This window comes from Chiloscyllium plagiosum, unplaced genomic scaffold, assembly GCF_037043375.1.
Source record: "Chiloscyllium plagiosum isolate Xiang-an unplaced genomic scaffold, Cpla_swu_hap1 HiC_scaffold_29, whole genome shotgun sequence".
NCBI classification, from domain to species: Eukaryota; Metazoa; Chordata; class Chondrichthyes; order Orectolobiformes; family Hemiscylliidae; genus Chiloscyllium; species Chiloscyllium plagiosum.
In genome coordinates, this window is record NW_028270167.1 from 8,014,323 (window position 1) to 8,040,571 (window position 26,249).

General features: G+C 42.0%; 1 protein-coding gene across 2 annotated transcripts in view; it reads left to right on the top strand.

Moving 5' to 3' along the window:
• Window positions 1-26,249, top strand: part of usp28 (ubiquitin specific peptidase 28) — an 88,887-nt gene that overhangs the window by 14,328 nt on the left and 48,310 nt on the right. For both annotated transcript variants that reach the window (XM_043676542.2, XM_043676544.2), the window contains exons 2-5: window positions 15,220-15,297; window positions 19,167-19,299; window positions 19,968-20,091; window positions 23,037-23,199. In XM_043676542.2, the coding sequence (XP_043532477.2) occupies window positions 15,220-15,297; window positions 19,167-19,299; window positions 19,968-20,091; window positions 23,037-23,199 (498 nt within the window). The remainder of the gene's footprint in view (window positions 1-15,219; window positions 15,298-19,166; window positions 19,300-19,967; window positions 20,092-23,036; window positions 23,200-26,249) is intronic.

Here is a 26,249-nt window from a genome sequence, read left to right on the forward strand (position 1 = left end):
AAGTATGAGGAAATGCAGGGTTTGATTAGCAGTGTCTGACCCTGGCTTTGATCACTACTTAGTAAATCATCTATTTCTGAGAACAGTGCAATATTAGAAGAACTCAATAATGCAGTTTATGTTTTTAAATGAGCTCTCCACATTGTTAACTTAATCTCAAAATGTGGATGTTAATTGGTTGATTGAGGGATCCTTGTTAAATTTTTTTAATTGCTTGTAGTTTGACAATTCTGAGGTCTCTGAGTTCCTCCAATTCTAATCTATATGAGCAACCCTAATTTTGTTTGTTCACACTGGCAGTCCAGTTTCAGTCACGTGTAGACCCATAATCTGGATTCCCACTCTAATTGTCTCAACCCCCTTACCTCTCCGCCGTCCTTTTTAAGGTATTCCTCAAAATACTCCCTCTCCATCTAAGATTTTGATCACCTGTCCTGTGTGGCTTTGCATCAAAATTTGTTCAAAAATGCTCCTGTGAAGTTCCTTCTTCATTTCCATGCCACAAGTTCTGAAAAGGTTTTTGAGTATAGACACATTCATGTTGCTGTTCTGTAAAAACAATCAAATGAAACAGTGTCCATTGTGTTTTGAAGAATTTGGTTAAAAGAGCAATTGTGGTTTGAGATAATTAGCATTTGTCTGAATAAGCATTCAGGACTTTAACTTATTTGTACTACAGCCATGCACCTCCACTGTTAATTATAAAGATCCTTCCCTGACACATGTAAGGTATTCTCAATAAGAGTTTCTATTTAAAAAAAAGTTTTGAACCATTAACTTTGATCACTGAATGCTACAGGTGTTAGCACACTCAGTACATCCATTTGTAGTGGCCTTTCCAAATTGGGAGATCCTGCCAGAGAATGGTTTAATGCTCTTATTGCTGAAGTTATTTATAGTTGGGTAGTCATGTCTTCTCTCATTCTCATTATCTGTTGTAATGCAATGGAAAATAACTGCACAGGGTAACATTGTTAGAATTTCACTACAATTGCCTAACCTATAGCAATTGTAATTGTGCTGTTTGAAGCAATGCTCCTATCAATTGTAACAGTCTTTTAAATGAAATAATGTTTTGAAGGGTTACAATAGCGTAATAGTTACATTACAAGACTAGTAAGCCAGGGAGGAGCAAATTACTACAGATAGTGGAATCTGTACTGAAAACAAGAAATGTTGGAGATCAGTGGGTCAGGCAGCATCCATGGAAAGAGAGCAAGCTACCACTTCAAGTCTGGATGACTCTTCATCACAGCTGACCAGAAGTATGGAGGGGGAAGCATTTATGCAATAGTTGGGGATAGGGTTCTGGGGCAGAAAGGGCATTGACAGAGTAGACTAAGTGATTGGATTATTCTGCCATTCTCACATTCCGATCACTTAATTTACTCTGTCATTACCCCTTCTCCCCCACAACCCTATCCCCAACTATTGCATAAATGCTGCCCCCTCCACACTTCATGTCACCTCTGTTGAAGAGTTGTCTAGACTTGAAATGTTAACTTGATGTCTCTTCATGGATGCTGCCTGACCTGCTGTGGTCACCAGTATTTTTTTGTTTTTAGTAAGCCAGAGACTTTCATTCCTGATGTGAGCTCAGTGAGTTTGATAGGGTAAACATAGAAAAAATATTTCTACTTTGGGAAGTCCAAAACAAAGCGACATAATATAAGAGAATCTCTAATAAATCCATTAAGAAATTCAAGAGAAACCTTTTTATAGAAACAGTGCTGAAAACATGGAGATCGTGAGAGGTCTGGACAGAGAAGATAGCGAAACTCTGCTCACACTCAGAAAAGGATTAAAATTGAGAGGTCACAGATTACTTTAAATCTTCAAAGAAGCAAATGTGATGTGAGAAGACACATTTTCACGCAATGAATAGCTGGGGTCTGGACTCACTGGCAGCAGGGTGGAGGCAGTTTATATTAAGGCATTCGGTGTGGGGGGGGTAGGGGAAGGGATGAGTGTTATGTGATTATTTGTATAGAGACAATGCACAAGATTACTTAGAGCATGACACTACGTCGCAGTGCCATTTTACAGAACCAGCACACACACAATGGGCTGAATGTCCTCTTTCTGCACTGTAACAACAATGAGCAAGACAATAAAATTTAAGGCCAGAATTTTGTTCTTCACATGAAAAGTGTGCTGAACAGTTCCTCACGATGTGTCATGTGAGAAGTGGAATGGTATTTGTGACCCTTCTGAAAATAAATCTGTTGCTAGGCTGTTACAAGCGTTAGTTCCATATATGTCTGACAGCACATACCCTGGCTCCTGAGAAGTAGTAAACACATTCTACATCTACACTGGAAACCCTGCTTTTCTTAGCCTCTGATGTACTTCCCTTGCAATTTTTCAGGAAGAATCCTGTAACACATTGAATATAAAGGGCATGTAGTACTAGGTTAATGATTGTTGTTTGTTATGAGTATCTTGTGGAGATTACATTGAGAGAACGTCTAGCTCAATTGAAGCTCTGATGTATTGTAGTTTGCATTGAACTTCTCAGCCTCTCGACTCTGGTTTATTCTGTACTTACAGGATTTTCAGTCCCTCTTGAGAAAAATCTTTACCAGTTGTTGCAGTGCAGAAAGAGGACAGTTTAATTTAAAGTTTACAATCAAACTTCAAGATTCAACGTCTGATTTCAACTAAGACAAAGTTTTTTTCCCAACAGCCAAACTTCATAAAGAGTTTATTATTATTAAGAAAGGAAAAAGGGCAATCACAGAGGTTTTAAAATAATCAACCCCAGTTATTTCCTTTTCACGTCTGCCCTCACCTCTTACCAGAAACTTGTTGTCTGTCACATTCTTGAACCTTGCTGCACCTATTTACATCTCAAAATTGAATCAACTAATGCTTGGTGATCTTTCAAGCTTTTCCTTCCAGTGTAAATGGAGCCCACATTGTTTAGTGAAGTGGACTCACTGTGAGTGCTGGCACACTCCCAGAGACCTCTGTATCTATTTACATTCTCTTGAAGGCCCCATGCAAATAGTGTCTGTTCACCAGGGATCTCCATTAAATATTAACACCTTTCCAGGGACCCTCTTCGTTATTGACAGTGCACTGAATTCACTTCAATTATCCAAAGCAACCCAGTCTCTTTTATGTTTAATGCCCAAATCTCTTTTATGTTTTCAGAGATCTGCAGATTTAATAGTAGATCAATAGAAACAAATAAATAAAGAAATCCTGCAACATAAATTGTGATGCTACAAACCAGCAACAATCTGATGATCTCAGGTGGTCACAGATTAACTTGGTGAACTCTCCTCAGTTCATAGCTTCAATTTCAGAATGTATCAGTTATGATCTGAATTACAAGAAAATTCAGTAACAAAGTGAAAACTTACATAAATACAAAATGCTGGTCTACTACCGCAAAACAACCTAAAATGCTTCTCCGGCAACAAAGTACTCTTGACTTGTAATTTCTGTTCTCATTTTGGAAATGTGGCAGTCAATTTGTGCAGGGCAAGGTCCTACAGGAGGTGATGTATAATGATGGAATAATCTGTATTCCATTATTAGCTCAGTGGGAGATATTGGCTATCTTTTAAGAAATATTGTCACATCTTTACATAAAGACTCATGATTAAGCATTCAGTGAATGAGGTTAGAATTGACTGTGCAAAGTATCTGTCCTTTCGAGATAATTTTCCAAAGGCCATTTTCTTCTCATCCTCTTAACTATTTCTTTATTCACTCATGGATTTGGGCATTGCCGGCTGGGCCAGCATTTATTCCCCCATCCCTAGTTGCCCTCGGGAAGGTGATGATGAACTGCCTTCTTGACCTGCTGCAATCCACTGCCTCCCTTGTCCTTCTAGATTGAAGTAATCGTGGGTTTGCAGGGTGCTGACTAAGGATCTTTGGTGGATTTTTGCAGTGCATCTTGTAGATAGAACACACTGCTGCTACTGACTATCGATGATAGAGGGAGTGGAAGTTTGTGGATGTGGTACCAATCGAATGAGCCACTTTGTTCTGGATGGTCAAGGTTCTTGAATGTTGTTGGGGCTGCACCCATCTGGACAAGTGGGGAGTATTCCATTGCACTCCTGACTTGTATCTTGTAGGTGGTGGACAGGCTTTGGGTGAGTCAGTAGATACTTCCTGCAGTAATCTGAGCCTCTGACCTGCTCTTAAAGCCACTGTGTTAATGAGATGAGTCCAGTTGAGTTTCTGGCCAATGGTAACCCCAAGGACGTTGAGAGTGGGGGGATTCTGTGTTGGCAACACCATTGAATGATGAAGAGGCAGTGGTTAGATTGTCTCTTATTGGAAATAGTAATAGCCTGGCATTTGTGTGGCATGAATGTTAATTGCCACTTGTTAGCCCAAGCCTGGATATTGTCCAGATCTTGTTGTGAAACTTGATAAGGTTCAAAAAAGATTTACGAGGATGTCACCAGGGTTGGAGGGTTTGAGCTACAGTGAGAGGCTATATACGCTGGGGCTATTTTCCCTGGAGTGCTGGGGGCTGAGGGGTGATCTCATAGAGGGACATGGAAAGGTTGAATAGACAAGGTCTTTTCCCCAGGTTACTGGAGTCCAAAACTGCAGGGCATGGATTAAGGTGAGAGGGAAAAGATTTAAACAGGGACCTAAGAGCAAACTTGTTCATGCAGTGTGTGGTGCGTATATGGAACAAGCTGCCAGAGGAAGTTGTGGAGGCTGGTACAATTACAACATTTAAAAGGCATCTGGATGGGTAGATGATTAGGAAGCATCTAAAGGGATATGGGCTAAGTGCTGAACGTTGTGCAATCATTGATGAACAACCCCACTTCTGATCTTATGATGGTTGGAAGGTTGTTGATCATGTAGTTGAAGATTGTTGCGCCGAGGGCACTACCCTGAGGAACTCTGCAGAGATGTCCTAGAGCTGAGATGATTGACCTCCAACAATCATAACCATCTTCCTATGTGACAGGTATAACTACAACCAGTGGAGGGTTCACTCCCTGATACCCATTGATTCATCTTGCCAGGGTCCCTTGATGCCACATTTGGTCAAATGCAGCCTTGATGTCAAGGGCTGTCACTCTCACCTCCCTTCTTGAATTCAGCTCTTTTGTCCATGTTTGAATTAGCTGGGCAATTTCCCACATTGTCGGGGAGATACCAGTGTTGTAACTGTGCAGGAGCAGCTTGGCTAGGGGAGCAGCAAGCTCTGGAGTACAGGTCTTCAGTCCAATTGCCAGAACGTTGTCAGGGCCAATTGCCTTTGCAGTATCCGGTCTCCAGACATTTCTTGATGTCTTGGAATGAATCGAATTGGCTGAAGACTGGTATTTGCAATTCTGAACCCACTGGAGGAGTCCAAGATGGATCATCCACTCGGCACTTCCGGCTGAAGATTGATGCAAGTGCTTCAGTCTTATCTTTTGCATTGGTGTGTTGGGCCCTTCCTCTAGTGAGTTACTTAATTGTCCACCACCATTCATGAGTGGATATGGCAGGACTGCAGAATTTATATCTGATCTGATGGCTGTGGGCTCATTTAGCTTTGTCTATAACTTGCTGCTTATGCTGTTTGGCATGCAAGTAGTCCTGTTTGCCAACTCCACCAGGTTGACATCTCATTTTTAGTTATGCCAAGAGCTGTTGCTGGCATGCTCTCCTGCAGGGTTGAACCAGGGTTGATTCCCTGGCGATTGTTGAATGGGGGATATACCAGATCAGGAAGTTACAGATTGTGTTGGAATATAATTCTGCTGCTGTTGATGGCCTACAGTGCCTCGTGGATGCCCAGTCTTGGTGTGCTAGATCTGTTTGAAGTCTGTTCAATTTAGCATGGTGATGGTGCCACACAAAGGGATGTGATGGCCTAGTGATATTATCGCTGGACTGTTAATCCAGAGACCCAGGTAATATTCTGGGGACCTGGGTACAAATCTCACCATGGCAGATGGTGGAATTTAAATTTAATAGGTATCCAGAATTAAGAGTCTAATGATGACCATGAATCCATTGTTGACTGTCAGAGAAAAAAAACATCTGGTTCATTAATGTTCTTTAGGGAAGGAAGCTGCCATCCTTCCTGGTCTGGCCTGCATGTGACTCCAGACCCACAGCAACGTGGTTGACACTTAGCTGCCATCTGGTCATTTGGGGGTGGGCAATAAATGCTGGCCTAGCCAGTGACACCCTCAGTTCCCGATGAAGAAAAGAAAAGATGGAGGATACATTCAATGTAAAGGCTGGATCTTGTCTGTACAAGGTGGTCACTCTTACTGATGCTATCATGGACAGATGCGTCTGCAGCCGGTCGATTTGTAAGGGTAAGGTCAAGTATGTCTTTCCCTATCATTGGTTCCCTTACCACCTGCTGCAGACCCAATCTAGCAGTTAAATCCTTTAGGACCCGATCAGTATTGTTGCTGCTGAACCACTGTTGGTAGAGGACTTTGAAATCCCCCACCCAGAGTTTGTACCCTTGCCACCCTCAGAACTTCCTTCAAGGGTGTTTACTGAATTATAAAGCTACTGACTCAAATGGTCAGTTTTCTGGGTGAGCCTAAGCAGCATGTATCCTTGAAATATTTGAGAAGTCAAACAAGTTGACAGTCAGGAAAGTTGCTTGTGTTTATATGTGAACCTTGCTTGAATGATTGTGAGGCTATTAATTTGACTTGTGTTACCTGTTATCTTGTGCTCTGTAAATTAATCCTTATTTCAAATGATTTTGTTCAATTTTTAAATTGAAAGTATCTGTCTTTCAGGACATTTGTTGTAACATATCACCTGAAGACACCCCAAAGTGCTTTACAGAGAAAGTTTTACAAAGTATTTTTGATAAACAATCACGATTTTCATTTTGGAAATGTGGTTGTCAATTTGCACGGACCGAGATTCCACGAAAGGCAATGTGGTAATTAGATTAGATTCCCTACAGTGTGGAAACAGGCCCTATGGTCCAACAAGTCCACACTGACCCTCCGAACAGCAACCCACCCAGACCCATTCTCCTACATTTTACCCCTGACTAAACTACCTAACACTATGGGCAATTTAGCATGGCCAATTCACCTAACTTGCACATCTTTGGACTGTGGGAGGAAACCAGAGCACCCAGAGGAATCCCACGCAGACACGGGGAGAATGTGCAAACACCACACAGACAGTTGCCCGAGGCGTGAATTGAACCTGGATCCTTGGCACTGTGAGGCAGCAGTGCTAACCACTGAGCCACCGTGGTAATGATCAGAAAGTTCTATAATCTGATTTGAGTTCAGTTTTGAGGAAATGGAAGGTGCTGTATGTTAACTCCCAATATCATCTGTACAACATCATTTCAGTGACATAATGAGACAGATAAACTGCACTTGATATTTACATTGATGGATGAAGTTCCAAACCGGTTTGAGCCAATGTTAAAAGATTTGGAAGGGCCCATCATTCATGCTGGAAATAGCATAAATAGTAGCAGCTGCAGAAAACCATTACTACAGTGAGTTTTTAAAAGGTGTGGGGCTGGAATGGTAAATCATGTTTCACTGAACACTAGTTATTTAAAAACTAAGGGATGAAGAAATAATTGGGAATTTTTTCTCTCTTTCGATATTAATCAATTAGGGAAATGGGAGTCGTGTACTTGAGTCATAAATTTGTAAACGTTGGAGACCTACTTTCTCTTTGCCCACCTCATTCCCCCAAATGTTTGAAGACCAGGTGTTTGATTTTGATTTATCTTGCATTTATTTTTCTATTTTGAGTCGAGACATGAAGTTTCAGAAATTGACTGGAGGAACCTATTTGCAGGTAAAGGGATGGTTAGGAAGTGGGAGGCTTTAAGCATGAGATAACGAGAGTTCAGAGACAGTATGTTCCCAATAATATGAAGGGCAAGGCTGGTAGGTGTAGGGAGTGCTGGATAACTCGAGAAATTGAGGCTCTAGCCAAGAAAAAGAAGGGGAATATATCAGGTATAGACAGCTGGGATCGAATGAATCCTTGGAATGTTTTCAGGGTCACAGGAGTATACTCAGCAAAAAGGGAATGTGAGATAGCTTTAGGAGAATCCAAAGAGATTCTATAAAAACATTGAGGACAAATGTAACTTGGGAGAGAATAATGCCTCTTAAAATCAATGTGGCTGTCTATATGTGGAACCACAGGAGATGGATGAGATACTAAACAAATATTTTGTCAGTATTTACTGTGGAGAAGGACGTGGAAGCGAGGGAACTTGGATAAATAAATGGTGATGTCTTGAAAACAGTTCATATTACGGAAGAGGAGGTGATGGAGCTCTTAAAACGCATTAAAGGTAGATAGATCCTTGGGACTTGATCACGTGTATTCCAGAAGTTTATGGGAAGCTAGGGAAGAGATTGCTGGACTCCTTGCTGAGATGTTTGTATCAGCAATGGCTACGGGCTAGGTGCCAGAAAACTGGAGGTTGGCTAACATGATGCCATTATTTAAGAAAGGCTGTAAGGAAAAGCCAGGGAGCTATAGACCTGTGGGTCTGATATTAGTAATGTGTAAGTTGTTGGAGGGGATTCTGAGGGACAGGATTGACATGCATTTTGAAAGGCAAGAACTGATGAGGGATCATCAACATAGCTTTGTGTGTGGAGAATCATGTGTCATTAACATGATTGATGTTTTTGAAGAGGTGACAAAGAAGGTGGTTGAAGGCAGAGCAATAGACTTGGTATGGACTTCAGCAAAGCGTTCGTCAAGGTTCTGCATGGTTAACAGGTTAGTAAGGTTAGATCACATGGGACCCGGGGAAACTAGCCAATTGGATATAAAATTGGCTTGATGTTAGGAGACACAAGGTGGTGGTAGACGGTTTAGTCCTGATTGCCCTTCTATAGGAAAGACATTGTTAAACTTGAGAGGGTGCAGAAAAGATTTATAAGGATGTTGCCGAGACTGGAGACTTTGAGGGTTTGGAGGGAGAGGCTGAATAGGCTGGGGCTTATTTTTACCCCTGGAATGTCAGAGACTGAAAGGTGACCTTAAAGAGGTTTATAAAATCATGAGGGGCAAGGATAGGGTGAATAGCCAAGGTCTTTTTCTTCGGGTGTGGAAGTCCAAAACTAGAGGGTGTAGGTTTAAGGTGAGAGGGAAAGATTTAGACCATAAGACATAGGAGTGGAAGTAAGGCCACTTGGCCCATCGAGTCCACTCCGCCATTCAATCATGGGTGATGGGCATTTCAACTCCACTTACCTGCATTCTCCCAGTAGCCCTTAATTCCTTGTGACATCAAGAATTTGTCAATCTCTGCCTTGAAGACATTTAGCATCCCGGCCTCCACTGCACTCTGTGACAATGAATTCCACAGGCCCACCACTCTCTGGCTGAAGAAATGTCTCTGCATTTCTGTTCTGAACTTGCCCCTTCTAATTCTAAGGCTGTGTCCACATGTCCTAGTCTCCTCGCCTAATGGAAACAATTTCCTAGCGTCCACCCTTTCCAAGCCATGTATTATCTTGTAAGTTTCTAATAGATCTCCCCTTAATCTTCTAAACTCCAATGAATACAATCCCAGGATCCTCAGCCGTTCCTCGTATGTTAGACCTACCATTCCAGGGATCATCCATGTGAATCTCCACTGGACACGCTCCAGTGCCAGTAAGTCCTTCCTGAGGTGTGGGGACCAAAACTGGACACAGTACTCCAAATGGGACCTAACCAGAGCTTTATAAAGTCTCTGTAGCACAACGGTGCTTTTATATTCCAACCCTCTTGAGATAAATGACAACATTGCATTTGCTTTCTTAATCACGGACTCAACCTCCATGTTTCCCTTTAGAGAATCCTCGACTAGCACTCCCAGATCCCTTTGTACTTTGGCTTTATGAATTTTCTCACTATTTAGAAAGTAGTCCATGCTTGTATTCTTTTTTCCAAAGTGCAAGATCTCACATTTGCTCACATTGAATTCCATCAGCCATTTCCTGGACCACTCTCCCAAACTCTGGATCAGTGGTGCTGGAAGAGCACAGCAATTCAGGCAGCATCCGAGGACAGGCAAAATCGACGTTTCGGGCAAAAGCCCTTCATCAGGAATTCCCCCCCCCCCCCCCCCCCAACCTATTAGGCAGATTGCTATGTTTTCCCATTCAGGAACTAGCCACCTTTCTTGCCTGCCTGGAAGGCAGGTGATCAAGGAAGTGGCGAGTGAAGGCCCTTAAGTAGCTGTTAGTTGAGTGCTTGAGAGCTGTAGTTGGTAGCAGGTTGAGAAAAACCCCATGAGACCTTCTTGGAATTTAATTGGTAAGATGGCAACAAATGTATCTGCAGGACAGATTCACCCAATGATATACCCTTTCTTACCTTTAGTGATTAAAAATCTAGTAGTTGTTTGATAACTCGAATGAAATAAATTTGTTGTGAGTGAATTAAACCAGGAACCTTGACGTTGGAGAGTTTGAGTTGCAATGCGAACATGCACATTTACCTGCATGTTGCTGTGTGGGGCTCTGGCGAGTGATGGCAGAGGCTCCAATTTCTTTCTGTCATGTGGCTGATCAGGAATCTCTCCCACTCATACCACCTGTCATTGCTGGGATTTACGATTTCATAACAACCTCTTTGGTCACATTGCGCATGATCTTCCTTAGCCATCAAGTTACAGAGCTGATACAGGCTGGTACTGGAAAATTAATCCCTTCCTCAGGCAGTACAGTCACACAGTGTACATCAGTGAAAAGCCATTGAAGAAGCTTTCATGTCTTTTAGTAATGGATCTCCTGCATTATTGCTTACATATGTCAGAACCTGTATGGATAGTCCTCACAGAGTTGGAGGAGCGTTTCTGAAAAACACTAATCCTGGATTTCCATTGGAATTGAAGTTAATGCTGGAGTTAGGTTCCTTCAGACATTTTCTTGTCCAACAAGGCCAAAGTACAAGTTGGAACAGTATACCATGCATGCACAACTCTGCATTCCTAGCTAATGTACTTTGCAAAATAAAAAAAACTAATCAAATTAAAATTATTGAGAAAACCATACAGCACTAAAACAGACCCTTCCATCCAACCAGTCTATGCCAGACATAATCCTGAACTAAACTCGTCCCCCCGCCTGCCTTGGCCCATATTCTGTGAAACCTTTCCTATTCATGTACTTACCCAAGTGCCTTTTAAACATTGTAATTGTACCTACATCCACCACTTCCTCAGGAAGTTCATTCCACACGTGAACCATCCTCTGTGTAAACAATTTGCCCCTCATGTTGTTTTTAAATCTCTGCTCTCACCTTAAAAATGAGCTCCCTAATCTTGAAATCCTCCACCCAATGGAAAAGATACCTACCAATGACTCTCTCTGTACTCATGATTTTATTATGGTCACCTTTCAACCTCCTATGCTCCAGTGAAAAAGTCCCAGCCTATCCAGCCTTTCATTTTACTTCAGACTTTATATACTTGATAGCATCCTGGTAAATCTCTTCTGAACCCTTTCCAGCTTAATAATATCCTTTCTATAACTGGGTGACCAGAACTGGACACTGTATTCCAGAAGAGGCCTCACCATTGTCCTGTCCAACCTCGTCATATCTTCCCAAGTCCCAACTCCTCCATTGCTCAATCCTTGCTCAAAGTACTGAGCAATGAAGGCAAGTGTGCCAAACACCTTTTTAACACCTTTGTCTTTATGTGACACAAACTTCAAAGGCAATGTACCTGAACCTCTAGCTCCCTTTGTTCTGGAACACCACCCAAGGCCCTGCCATTAATTTCATAAACCATATCCTTAATTGTTGTACCAAGATGCAATATCCTGCATTTATCCAGATTGAACTCCATCTGCCATTTTCCAGCCCATTGACCCATTTCATCAAGATCCCTTTGTAATATTAGAAAATCTTGTTTACTGTCTACTATAGCCACCAATTCTGGTGTTGTCTATAAAAACTACTTACTACGCCGTCTATATTCTCATCCAAATCATTGTTATAACTGACAAACAAAAGAGGACCCAGCGCTGATCCCTGAGGAACCCCGCTGGTGACAGGCATCCAGTCTGAGAAACAACCCTCCATCACCGCTCAGTGTCTTGAGGGAGCCTGCTGTCCTTACATCGTCTTTCTGACATGCAGGCACTTAGGGATGGGCAATAAATGCTGGCCTGGCCAGTGTGCCCATGAACGAATAAAAGAAAATTGGATGTATCTTAAGCACAACTTTGTTTTTTCTCTCATTACGTTTTCCACCCCGTCCCCCTCTTCCACTCTTCCTTTTGCAATCTCTTTCTGTCTTTTGTTCTAGCTTATCCGCTCCCCCTCTCACCTTTACTTCTCTTTCTCTCTCTCTCTCTCTCTCTCTCTCTCTCTCTCTCTCTCTCTCTCTCTCTCTCTCTCTCTCTCTCTCTCTCTCTCTCTCTCTCTCTCTCCCCCCCTCCCTTGCTCTCTCTAACTTTCTATTCTGTTTCTCATCTCTACGTTCGTCAGTCAGATCCTGACCTGAGCTGCAATCTGATGTTAACCCAGAAATGAAGATGTTTTCGAGGAAATATGCCAAAAGGATTAAACAGCATTAAAATTGAATAATTTTATTTAGGAGAATGTAAAATGAGGACTGCTTCTACTGTTAATAATATGGGTATTATGTGAAAAGAATAAAGTTGCATTTATGTAGTGCCATACTGTACAATGACGTGCAACTCAGCAACAGGCCATTCTGCCCACAGGTCTATTCTGATTGTATGGATGTGATCCTCCTCCCACCTGGCTCCATCTCACCCTATCAGCCTATGCTCATTCTTCCTTCTCTTGTTCAATCCAGCTTCCCCTAAAATGCTTCTTTGCTAATCACCTCACCTTGTGCTTATTGGAATGAGTTCCATATTGAATTGAATTGAATTGAATTTATTGTCACATGTACCGAGGCACAGTGAAAAGCTTTGTCTTGCGAGCAATCACATAGGCAGATCACAGAGTTAAGTACGTAGATAAGTAGATAATAGGTAAACAGTAGCAAAACAAAAACACAAGTACGGGCGAATGCTAAGGGTTTGTGAGTCCATTCAATACTCTAACAGCGGTAAGGTACAAACAGTTATGAAACCGACTGGTGCATGTGTTCAGGCTTCTGTACCTTCTCTCTGATGGTAGAGGTTGTAGAAAAACATTGCCAGGGTGGGATGGATCGTTGAGAATGTTGGCAGCCTTTCCTTGACAGCGGGCCTGGTAGATGGATTCTATAGATGGGAGGTTGGCCTTTGTGATTGTCTTGGCCGTGTTCACCACTCTCCATAACTGTCTCTGATACCAGGTAGTGATACATCCAGGCAGAGGATGTGTGCTTACCACTTTCCAGTTTAAGTTTCTTCTGGATAGATCATGTTGTTGAATTGATTCAAAGCACTTCGTAAATGAATCACCTTTTGCAAGGTGATGATGTCTTTTAAGTACATTATTACTGGAAAGAAAAGATCATGAGAGCGTGAGATGAACGTTCCACTGGTCAGGACTATTCTGCCCATCAGAAAGTACTCTATTATGTTCTGACATCATCATCATCTGTGCCGCAATTCGAAATCGATGCCTGTTCAAGGTTGTGACCTTCTACCCCGGGCCTCTGTCTAACTGAGTAGGTCAGTTCAATCTTTGGACCCCATGCTACAAGATAGTGGGATCCAGAGTCATGTCCTCTGCTCCTGCTGTGTGTCATCATTAAGGCATGTGTGATGACGTATTCCCGTTGAAAGCAGAGGAGAAAAGAATGCCCTGCATTCCTGTATTAAATTCTCAACAATTCTTATCAATTGGTAGAATGGAAGAACATACAAGAAGCTCAAGGTTAAATGAAGGATAGTTTTTCGTCTTCATTGGAAAGAGAATAATTGCTGGCAAAGAAAACTGACTTTTAATCATAAGGAGAGTTAAAACACACCCCATGTGTTTTGGAGATTAGAAAACTAGATTCAGTGTGTGACATTTTCAATCTTTAACTCCAGACAACCACAAGGAAATCAAGTGCTTAGGTAAAAGGCTAAATGGAGCAACCAATGTAGATTTGTTAAGGGAAGTTTGTTCCTGACTAATGAACTAATTTTCTTTATTGAGGAAATCTAAGCATGTGTGTGTGATGGATTTGAGATAAACATTGTGTTTGTAGTTTTGTGTCAAATAAGAGACATTGTATGGACGTTAGTGTCAGTAATGTCATAAGTTTGTGGGCTGAAGTAGACAAGGTCTTTTCCCTGGGGTGGGGGAGTCCAGAACTCGAAGGCATAGATTTAGGGTGAGAGGGGAAAGATATAAAAGAGATCTAAGGGGCAACATTTTGATGCAGAGGATGGTGCGTGTGTGGAATGGCCTGCCAGAGGAAGTGGTGGAGGCTAGTACAATTGCAACGTTTAAAAGGCATTTGGATGGGTATGTGAATAGGAAGGATTTGGAAGGATATAGGCTAAATGCTGGCAGGTGGGACTAAATTGGGTTGGGATATCTGGTCGGCATGGACGAGTTGGACCGAATGGTCTGTTTCCATGCTGTACATCTCTATGACTGCACTGAGGAATGCTCCTTGGTAGAAGATACTGTCTTTCACATGAGAATTTTAGCCATGATTCTATCTGTTCAGTCTGCTGGATGTAAATGATTCCAAGACCGCCTATCAATGAACAGCAGAAGTGGTCTCCATTATGTCCTGGCCAATTCTTCAAACAAAATTAAGGCAAAAGCATAGTTGGGTTATAATCACGTTCCTGTTCGCGGGAGTTGGCTGTCCAGAAATTAGCTACCTTGTTTCCTACATTACATCAGTGAGGCATTTCAATGGCATTTCATTGGATTTAAGACATTTTGCAACATCCAACAGACAAGAAAGGTGCTATATCGATGCAAATCCTCTGTTTCATAGAAGGAAATATGTTAAAGCAAAACAAACAATTTAAAAGATAACCACGTACTGTAATTCATTCGAAAGCATGTGGAATAAAGGAAAATAACTTCAGAGTGAACAGATAAAGATATTACCTGACCCAGGTCAGACAAAGGGCAATGTCTTCACAGAACTGACAGTACCAAAGGAAACATGACAACTTCAGACAACTTTCCTAACTTGATTCAGAAATCTTATCAGGCTCAGTTCTCTGCATTCTGCTCCTCAGTCCGTGATTTTGGTTGGTGACTTTACATATTGCTACTTTGATTTTGAGCAAAGTGCAACAACATGCTGATCTCCACTTCCTTTCGTTCCTCACCTTTCTCTTTTTTTTTTGTTCCCAGAACATTAGCTTCATCATCAGCCAGCTGCGAGAGATCACAGGGATTCACGACAATCGACTACTGCAGAAGGCACTCCGGGTCAGTAGGCATTGATCCATGTATTTCAATACAAGCTGGATTGTATGGTAGAGAGGGAAGTCTTCACTCATCCAACCTGAAAAACATATTGCTTCACCCCTCACCAGGTGCAATGTCTAACTGCTGCTTCATCAGAACTACATCAGAAACTGGGGCAGGAATAAACTGCTTAGCTTCTCAACCCTGCTCTACCATTCAACAAGATCCGGACTGATTTGCCCCAGGCCTCAATTCCACTTTCTTACTAGTATCCCATGGCACCCAACTCCCTGATATTTCAGCAATCCATCTCTGCCGTCTTTACTTCCAGTGATGTAACCTCCACAACTAGAGATTACTTAAAATACTGGAGGTTTTGCTTCCATTGCCCGATGTGTCACTCACAGTGAAGAAAGTATAAATTTTTTAAAAATTATTAATCTTTCATTGAGGAACTGAGCGTTTGCGAGCGATGTCAGCATTCATTGATCGTCACTGATTGCCATTGAACTGAGTGGCATGCTGGGCATTTCCAAAGCCAGTTGATAGTCAACCACATTGAGTCTGGAAAGGCACATGAGCCACAGCCTCAGTGAAGATGATAGATCCCTGTCCGTAAAAGGGCATTTTTGACCTGGGTGCGTTTTACAACAATTGGTGATAGTTTTCAGGGGCACCATTTCTATGAATTGGCAAGGTTAACTGAAATAACGATGATTGACTGCAAAAATGTTGAGATTAGGCTCAGTTCTGAAAATTCTAATCCTTAAGCAATAATGCAGGTTAGTAATTTTACAAATTTTACAGGTGCAGTTTCTATTCAGTAATAGCAACATCTAATGCATCTCCTGTCATGCTTTCATTGAAATCTGTTGGGAAACATTGTCTTGGTTAGTAAAATACTGTTCAACCTTCCTTAAATGTCAACGCGACTCCTTACAGAAAAACCTGGTCAGGAACAACAAGGGTTATTGGATAGAGTGAATGCAGAATATATTTTTAGAAATATTTTTGATAACGTTGGGCTTATTCTTCATGCTATATCGTATAGACTCGTAATAGCACTGCAGGAAGCCATTTGATCCGTTGAGTCCATGCAAGTTTTCTGTAAAGGAATCTAGTCACCTCCATTGCCCCATTCAGTTCCTGTAGCTCTGCAAGTTCAACTTGAGTGTCCATCCAAATTCCTTGTGAAACTATGTTCATCATCTCTGCCACACAAACTCCAGAGGCACCCAGTTTCACGTTATTAAGTTCTTTCACCCCTTTCCCCCCCCTTTTCTTTTGCCCAGAATCTTAAATCTGTACGAAAATATTTACTCCACTTTTTAAAGCCAGTGTCTAATGCCCGAGTGCAATCTCACTTGAGTTCACATCTCCCTGTTTTTTACTCCTCTGAGTGTTTGTCTCAACTGTGTGTCAACAAATTAACCAGTTTTTGTTCTTTGAGCAAGCTTTTGATCACATTTAATATCTTAAGGTGGCTCAGTGTTATATTTTGTTTGATTTGGGATGTTAAAGGTGTGGTAGAAAGTGTATGTAATGGATGTATATACTCCATCTCAATGATGTAATAATCTATTAGCATGGTCTTGATCTAGCATCCACTATCATTTGTGGAGGAGGACTCCAAATATCTACCATCTTCCTCACATCTCTCTTGAATGTTGAAGACTGTGGTGCTGGAAAAGCACAGCTGGTCAGGCTGCATCCAAGGAGCAGGAGAGTCGACGTTTCAAGCATAAGCTCTTCAGAGTCTCTTCGACTCTGATCTCCAGCATCTGCAGTCCTCACTTTCTTCTAATCTCTCTTGAATGGCCTGGTCCTAATGTTTAGACTATGCCCCTAGTTCTAGATTCTCCAACTAATGGTAATAGTTTATTTACCCTGATTTCTCTGTTAATATCTTGAAAACTTCTATTGGATCACCCCTTACCCTTTTAGATTCTAGACAAAACAGACCTAGTTTGTATAATCTACTCTCATAACCTAACCCCTGAATTCCAGGTGTCATTTTTGTAAACCTACACTGTACTCCCTCCAAGCCCAGTATATCATTCCTAACATACAAATTAGGAGTAATTCCAAGACTGTCACCCTGTCAGCTGCTTGTTGAAAGTTGGATGAGAAAGTTTAAGAATCAATTATCCTGAAGGAATAGGTCTTGGGCTTTAAATATCTAGAATCCCTCCAATCACTCTAACCCTTTCTTGTTCTCTTGTTGATACTTCAGGTTGCATCTAAAAATTCAGTAATAAAAACAGAGCTGGAGAAACTCTGGGTCTGGCAGCATCTGGAGAGAAAAACAGAGTTAACGTTTTGAGTCCAAAATGACATCTTCAGAATGGAAAGGTTCCATCTCTCTATACAGATGTTGCCAGAGTTGCTGCGTTTCTTCAGCTCTTTGTCTTTTCATTTCAGATTTCAGCATCTGAACAATTTTGTACTTAACCAAAATTGTGGAATGTTTGTTCTACTGCTAGCCTCTACGTTGAAAGTTTTTGCTGCAAGTACAAAGAATGCCAGAGATAGTCAGCAGGTCTGGCTGTATTTGTGGAGAGAGAACAATAGAGTTAACGTTTTGAGTCTGGGTATGACTCTTCATAGAATTGTAGAATCCCTACAGTGTAGAAAGAGGCCATTCAACCCATTGAGTCTGCACTGACCCTTCGAAGAGCACATTTATGTAGCTAACTTGTGGCCTCCCTTGGCAGGAATCTGAAACTGCAACTATTCATTTTGAGTGAATTTGTGGAGGAGTCGGCCTCTTTTGTAAAACACTTTCATACAACTCTTCATATACAATAAATTGTTGTCTGTTAGCAGACATGGTAGCCATTTAAACATAAAGCTTGATCTCTCAAGCAGCCCTGAGAGAAATCATCAGTTAGTGTTTGTTGCGTTACTTGAGAGAGAAATGTTCACCGAAACCCGAAGAGAATGAATTCTTGGTGGTTCTTTGAATGTTTCATAGATTTCTAATGTGAGGCAAGACCTTTGATTTTTGCCTCATGGGATAGGAGACATCCTGAACAGCATAGCATTTTCTTTGTATTGTGTTCCTTTGGAATGTCAGTGGTGTGATGATATTATGGTTTTAAGAGGTGTATTTAGTCCCTTTTTATGTATGAAGTGAGGTTAAGTCTGAAGTGTGAGTTGCCTCTTCCAAGCCAATAAACAGCTTGAGAGTCTCTATCTCTCTGTGTCTCTACCCATCTCTGTCTGTCCCTACCAGAATTTCTTTTGGTGTTCTTTTCTTCTGGACTGGAGAAACCACCGCATGTGAGACAATCTGTTTCACTGGATTTGCCTTTACCAAGGGTGTGCTTATGGGATGTTACTGTATTGGAACAGTTGCTGTTTAGTAGTTAAATAATCTATTATTCTGTTAAATTTTTGAATGAAGTTAAATTTATACCAATTCTTCTTTCTTTTGTTTGTATTTTAACTGTAGGGCAAGAATAAAATATGTTTTGCTTAAAACTGAGTAGTGTGACCATGTCTGGAATGCCACGCCTTATAATTGCCTGTAAATAAGATAAAACTATCTTTTCGATGTGTTTTGAGGGGGTTTGGTCTGGTCCATTACAGCAGATTGACTTTTCATTGACAGGTTGTTTCCTATCACCACATTTGATCAGTGACTTGTACTTACCTTTAATTATTCTTTCACGGGATGTGGCTAGGGCAGCATTTATTTCCCCTCCCTAATTGCCCCCAGAGGGGAGTTAAGAATCAACCACATTACTGTGAGTCAGAAATAGGCCCTGTGAATGAATTTAGAAGACAGGCAGTTAGCATTTCCAATCTGATCTTTAAAATAGGTTTGAGCATGCTGCATTGTTATTAGAATATGTTAATATGATTATTGTATGACCTCTTCCTTACAGGTCAGCAACAGGGACATTAATCAGGCAGTGAGCTTCCTCACTGACGAAAGTGCCAGAGAACCCAGTTACAATGCAACAGCCAATGAGCCAGACAACGAGTCCAGCAGAGCGACAGCCAATCAAACACGTAGAAGTAAGTGTTTTACACCTGGCGGTGGTTTAGCATTACTGTTGAGCCAACTGGCTTGACATTGTGTTGAGGGAAGGAGATAATCTGGGAGAGGAATGTGGCATGTTTTACCATGGAGGTTGGGTTGACCCTGCCCACTGTCTGGTTCCACCTGTCATGCCCACCCCACCTGTGTGGTAAGTGGTGGGCGGCACGGTGGCACAGTGGTTAGCACTGCTGCCTCACAGCGCCAGAGACCCGGGTTCAATTCCCGCCTCTGGCGACTGACTGTGTGGAGTTTGCACATTCTCCCCGTGCCTGCGTGGGTTTCCTCCGGGTGCTCTGGTTTCCTCCCACAGTCCAAAGATGTGCAGGTCAGGTGAATTGGCCATGCTAAATTGCCCGTAGTGTTAGGTAAGGGGTAGATGTAGGAGTATGGGTGGGTTGCGCTTCGGCGGGGCGGTGTGGACTTGTTGGGCCGAAGGGCCTGTTTCCACACTAAGTAATCTAATCTAATCTAAGTGTCACATCTTCATTGAGAAAGCTGCTCAAAAGAAGTCCTTACTTACAGCTTGCAAATTAAGAAACGTAAAGATCATCCTAATACCATGTAAAGCAGCTCAAGAGGTGTCATTTCAGCCCGGTTTTGGTCTATAAATTCATGCCAGTGGTAAATGCTTTTTTTCTTGCAGGTGTCATTGACCTCGCTAACAATGAGAAAGCAGACCTTCAGAAGGCAATTGAACTGAGCCTGAGAGAAAGCGAGAAGCTACAGGAAGAAGCCGAAGTTGCTGGGGAGAATCTGGAGGCTAACCAGTACAGTGCTCCATACGTTATGTCTGAACATTGAATAAGCTCTTTATCTTTATTTTCCTTTGATTAGTACAAGCCACAATAATCGGCGCTGTTCAGGAACCTGCGATGAGTATTGAAAGTCTGGCTCAATGTCAGAATTCCAGTTCAGATTCTGGAATTATGCAGTGCTTTTTTTTTTGTTTGCAGCACTTGGCTCGCTGTTTAGTTTTTTGACCATCTAATGCTTGTTTCTTTTGTATAAAGTTCAACCCAGCTGCTCGAGGAGGGAACAATTTCCCAGTATTAAGACATTGATTCAGTGGGTGGGGGAGGGGAGGCGTGCGGGTGGATGTATTAAGGCTATATTAATGGAATAGTGAACCAGTCAACCTGAGTTCAATCATCTGAGCAGCTGGGAATTTAAATTCATTTAGTTAGATAAATCTCGAATGAAAAATAACCCATCGCCTCCATCAATTCTAGACATGAAATTAAACTGGGTAATTGTAAATAGAATCATTGAGGCACACAGCGTAGAAACAGGTCCTTCAGCGCACTACGTTTAGGCAGACCAACATCACTAAACCACAATGATCTCATCTACCAGCACTCAGCCCAAAGCCTACGATGCCCTGCCATTTTAAGTGCTCATTCAGATGCTTCTCAAATGTTGCTCGAGTACCTGCCCCCACCACTTTCTCAGGCAGCATGTTCCATATTTCTATCAATATCTAGCTGAAAAAATCTCTCTCAGTTCTCCTCTAAACCACGTGCTCCTCACCTTAAACGTGTGCCCTGCGGTCTTGGACACGTACCCGTGCCCTCCCATCACAGACATGTACCTAATGATCTTATAAACCTTATTAACAGCTGTTTGAATTTGTCTGGCCACTTTCCAAGATTATGAATGTCTGTTAGCCTCACTAATATATTTTAAGGAAGAAAAACTATTGCCTTAATCTGTTTCTACTTCATTGTTGGAACCAATGTGCAGGATTGTGGGAAAAAGACAACAGATTGGCTTTAAGTTAAAATGCTCAGTGAATTACTGCATCCACGATGTGCCAAATGGTCTCCTTCTACACTGTAACAGCTCTGTCATCTATATGTGACTCCAGTCCTGCAAACATATGGTTGTCTCTCAAGTGCCCTCAGAAATGCCTGACGAAACCATTCAGTTGTCAAGTAGCAGCTTGTGACCACCTTCTAATGGGGCAATTACGATGGACAGTGACCACAGATGTGGCTAATCAACAATGCTGGCACACCATGAATTAATTTCAAGAAAATGCTTTTCTTCCTTGTTCCCAATCTCACCCCATTCTTGCACTGATCTTGTTCTTTAACCCCAAGCCTGTTTTTCAAGTCAAATTTGTGACTCCTAAGATACTGAAGCAGTCCGTGTTCAAATGCAACAAGATCGTGTTTGCACATTCTCCCCGTGTTTGCATGGGTGTGCTCCGGTTTCCTCCCACAATCCAAAGATGTGCAGGTCAGGTGAATTGGCCATGCTAAATTGCCCACAGCGATAGGTGCATTAGTCAGAGGGTAGTGGGTCTGGGTGGGTTACTCTTCGGAGGGTCGGTGTGGACTGGTTGGGCTGAAGGGCCTGTTTCCACACTGTAGGGAGACTAATCTAATCTAATCCAATCTGGACAATATCCAAGCTTGGGCTGAAAGGTGGCAAGTAACATTGACATCACACAATGCTAGGTAATGACCATCTCCAATAAGAAATTATCTAGTCACTGCCCCTTAAGATTCAATGGTGTCACCATCACTGAATCCCCCACTATCAGCATCCTTGGAGTTACCATTACCAGAAATTAAACTGAGCTCATATCATAAATGCAGTGGCTACAAAAGCAGGTCAGGGTCTTGGAACACTGCAGTGAGTAACTCACCTGCTGACTCCCCAAAGCCTGTCCACCATCTACCAGACACAAGACAGGAGTGTGATGGGATACTCCCCACTTGTCTGGATAGCTGCAGTTCCAACAACACTCCAGAAGCTTGGCACCATCCAGGACTAAGCAGCCCCGCTTGATTGACACCACATCCATAAACATTCACTCTTTCCAACACTGATCATCAGTAGCAGCAATGTGTATTATCTATAAGATGCACTGCAGAAATTCACTAAAGATCCTTAGACAGCACCTTTCAAACCCAAGATTATTGCCATTTAGAAGGACAAAGACAGCAGATACATGGGAGCATCTGCAAATTCCCCTTCAAGCCACTCACCATCCTGATTTGGAAATAAATTGCTGTTGTTTCGCTGTCACTGGATCAAAGTTCTAGAGTTCCCTCCCTAAGAGCATTATGGGTCAACCTGCAGCACGTGGATTGCAGTGGTTCAAGAAGGCAGCTCATTACCATCTTCTCAAGGGCAACGAGAGATGGGCAATAAATGCTGGCCCAGCCAGCGATGCCCAAGTCTTATGAGTGAATTTAATAAAAAGCTATGAGAATCCTAGTCTTAGTAAAAGGCAAAATGGCCTTAATCCTTCCAGATCATCGGGCTATAATCTGATGAGAGAGAGAGAGATGGTGTCAGTTTAATCTGAAGGTCACCAGCTCTCATGCCCAGGGGAGAGGTTGGGAAGAGGAGTCCTTCTTGGTAACCTCAGTCAATGTAGGAGCCCATGCTGTTGGCATCACTCTGCATCACATAACAGCCATCCTGCTAACTGAACTAACTAATCCCACCTCAGTGGAACATGGTCTTGTCTCCTCCCCTGGTCTTTATTGCATCTCTACTCAGAATCAGGAGGTATAGACAATACACTTGAGTTGATTCACCCTGTCGTCTCCCCTCTTTGGCTTCTCCATAAAGAAAACTGCCCATAATTGTTTTTCTCTCTCCCTCAACGTTGCTGTAGATTTTATTGTGTACCTTACTAAATATTTTGAATATTTTGGCCTCTTAATTTGAAAGTGAGGGAATTGTCTCTGTGTTGCAGAGTAGGTGAAACAAACACCACTGAGAGTAAAGTTGGATTAAAAAGGAAGAGGTGTGAAGTCTGGGGGGACTCCCCCAACCCACATGATCGGAAACGTGAGGATAACTGGCCAGTGGGACTGAAGAATGTTGGAAACACCTGCTGGTTCAGTGCAGTAATACAGGTAATGGGTCTGAGTGATAAGGAGGACTTGAGTCTTAGTGAATATTTATTACTCTGTGCCTCTTGACTATCCTCATCTCTTACAGCGTAGCAGCATTTAACATAGTAAGGTATGCCAAGTGCTTCACAGATATAATTTTAAATAAGACTTGACACCAAACCTCATAAAGAAATATTTAGGGAGCTTTACAAAAGAATTAAGTTAAAGACTTGCTTTTACAACGTGTCCTTCAGAAACATAGAACAATACAGCGCAAAACAGCTCCTTTGGCCCTCGATGTTGTGCTGACCTGTGAACTAATCTATGCCCATCCCCCTACAGAATCCCATCATCATCCATTTGCTTATCCAAGGGTTGTTGAAATCTCCCTAATGTGGCTGGGTTAACTACTTTGGCAGGCATGGCATTCCACACCCTCACACTTTACTCAAAGAACCTGCCTCTGACATCTGTCTTAAATCTATCACCCCTCAATTTGGAGCTATGCCCCCTCGTACATCGCCATTCTGTGTATTACAGTCACAGCGAGACTTTGGAAACGTAGTCACTGTTGTGACTGAGGAAACGCGACAGCCAATTTGGACGTTGCAAGATCAGACAAACAGCGATGTGATAACAAGCAACCAGTCTGTTTTTGTGATAATTTAAGGAGCACTTGCCGGAATTCTGCTTCACTGTTGTTTTGTGATCTTTGTGCATCTGTCTGAGAGGACAGATGGAGCCTTGCTTTAACATTTTATCCAAAAGACAGAACCTCCAACAGTGGAGCACTCTCATGGAGTGTCAGCTTTGATACCTTTGCTGAAATCCTAGCATACAGCCTGAACTCAGAAACCTGTGGCTCAGAGGAGAGATGCTACCTACTATGCCACAGCTTTAAGAGAGTGAGCAAGAGTGGATTAGAGAAGAAATTTTGCATTTCTGTCGAATTCTCTTTTCTGCAGTGTTTGGGGAACTCGGGACATGATTTCAAAATTTCACCCTGAGCCTCAAGAGATTTCTCTGCAATTCACAGAAATTGATTTTGATTATGTTTAACATTGAATTGCTTTATTTCAAGTGCAAGACTTGCAGGTCCAAAGTGGAGATTGGCCATTCTAAATTGCCCATAGTGTCTGAGGATGTGTAGGTTAGGTGGATTAGATATGGGAAATGCAGGATTACAGGGTTAAGGTAAGAGGGTGGGTCTGGGTGGGATGCTCTTTGGAGACTTGGTGTGGACTTGATGGGCTGAATGACCTGCTTCTGCACTGTAGTGATGCTATGAAGAGGAAAGTTAATGGAAGATGGGAAAGGATCCAGGGGTGGATCATCTGATTGAATCCATTGGTGCATCAGGTCGAGCGTTGGTTAGGTCAATTCACCAAATGATATCCTATAGATAGGAGAAAGTGAGGAATGCAGATGCTGGAGATCAGAGCTGAAAATGTGTTGTTGGAAAAGCGCAGCAGGTCATTCCTGAAGAACATCAATTCTCCTGCTCCTAGGATGCTGCCTGACCTGCTGCGCTTTTCCAGCAACACATTTTCAGCAGCGACATTCTATAGATACCCAGGCTCTCTGTGAGTTTACTCAATTGGCTTGTGTTGTTGGAGGACAATTTTGCAAAGTTTATCCACAAATTGACCACAAGGTTATTTAACTTTTCACAAGAATCTTCTACTGTTCCCATTTGTGGAGTATTGTCAATTGTTCCAGCTTTGGAGTGGTGACTTAATCAGCGACTATAAGATTATATCACGATTCAGTTGACAGGCCTGAAAAAAATACTTATGCTTGTGAGGAAGTGCAAATCCAGGTGCCATGAATATTTAGTTTATCCAACAAATCCGATGAGGAATTTGAGAAAAAATCTTGTCCAGAGAAAGGGTTGCATCCAATTCCATCCTTTTTCTCACTATTTTCAAAATTCTTGGGTAGCACAGAGAAATTGCATATTGCTGAACGTAGACAAGTTTTGTTGAATGTTTTTATCTTCACTCGTCAGTTCACAGAAACAACAAAATAAAGGATTACAACTTTTTTATGCTGAATGTAATTAAGGGACCTGATTGAGATATCCAAAGTTAGGAGAGACTTAGATAGGTTAGATCGTAAGAATGTTTTCCCTATGGCAGACACTTCTAAGACCAGAGGATGTAAGTTTAAGGTGAGGCGTAAGTGGTCCAGAGAGGATTTGAGGAAAAATATTTACACCCAGCGGGTGGTAGAAACATAGAATGTGCTGCTTAGATGGTGGCGGAGATAGGTACTCATGCAACATTTAAGAAGCATCTGGAGAAGCACTTAAAATACCAGAGCATAGTATGCTATGGACCAAATGCTGTTAAATGGGGTGAGTATAGTTTCTTTTTCGGTTGGCATAGACATGGTGGGCCAAAGGGCCTGTTTCAATGCTCTATTCTTCTATGTGTAAGAACAGGATGCTGATTGGTCGGCAAGTAGACTCTTTTAGTAGAGGCACTGCAAAGGAGAATGCACCAGTTGGACTGACCACCACCTGTCACATTATGCTTACATTTTAACCAGTCAAGTTAACTCTGGTCAAGGTATTGCCCTGAGGAATGAACCAAACAATGGTTGTCACCTATTTTGATAAGTTGAAACTGTGCGGTGTATGTTCATGATCTGTCTGTCTGGAAAGAACATGCCCCTGTGTGTATCAGTTATGTATAACTTGCAGTTGGCACAAGTCCACCATGCTATGAGCCCAAAATCTTAGATTCAGGATTATTTAACAAACGCTGTCTAATTGTAGTATCACATCTAATGTTAGACACAGTGTCTTGAACTTTGTACCCAACCAGCCCATTATTACAATCAGTAAGTTGCCTGCTGTGAACAACTGAAGGAGTATGCTTTTTGATCCAATCTCCCAGTCTATGGGACACACAGCCTATACACCTAGTATCATGCCAATACCGAATTTCATATCCCACATTCATCTGTATAAAAGGCAGAACAGCAGCATGTTAGTAGTGGCAAATGTCAGTCATGTTGCTGCTATGTATGTTGCTAGCTCCATCCATTGGTCAGATTTGAGATATCTT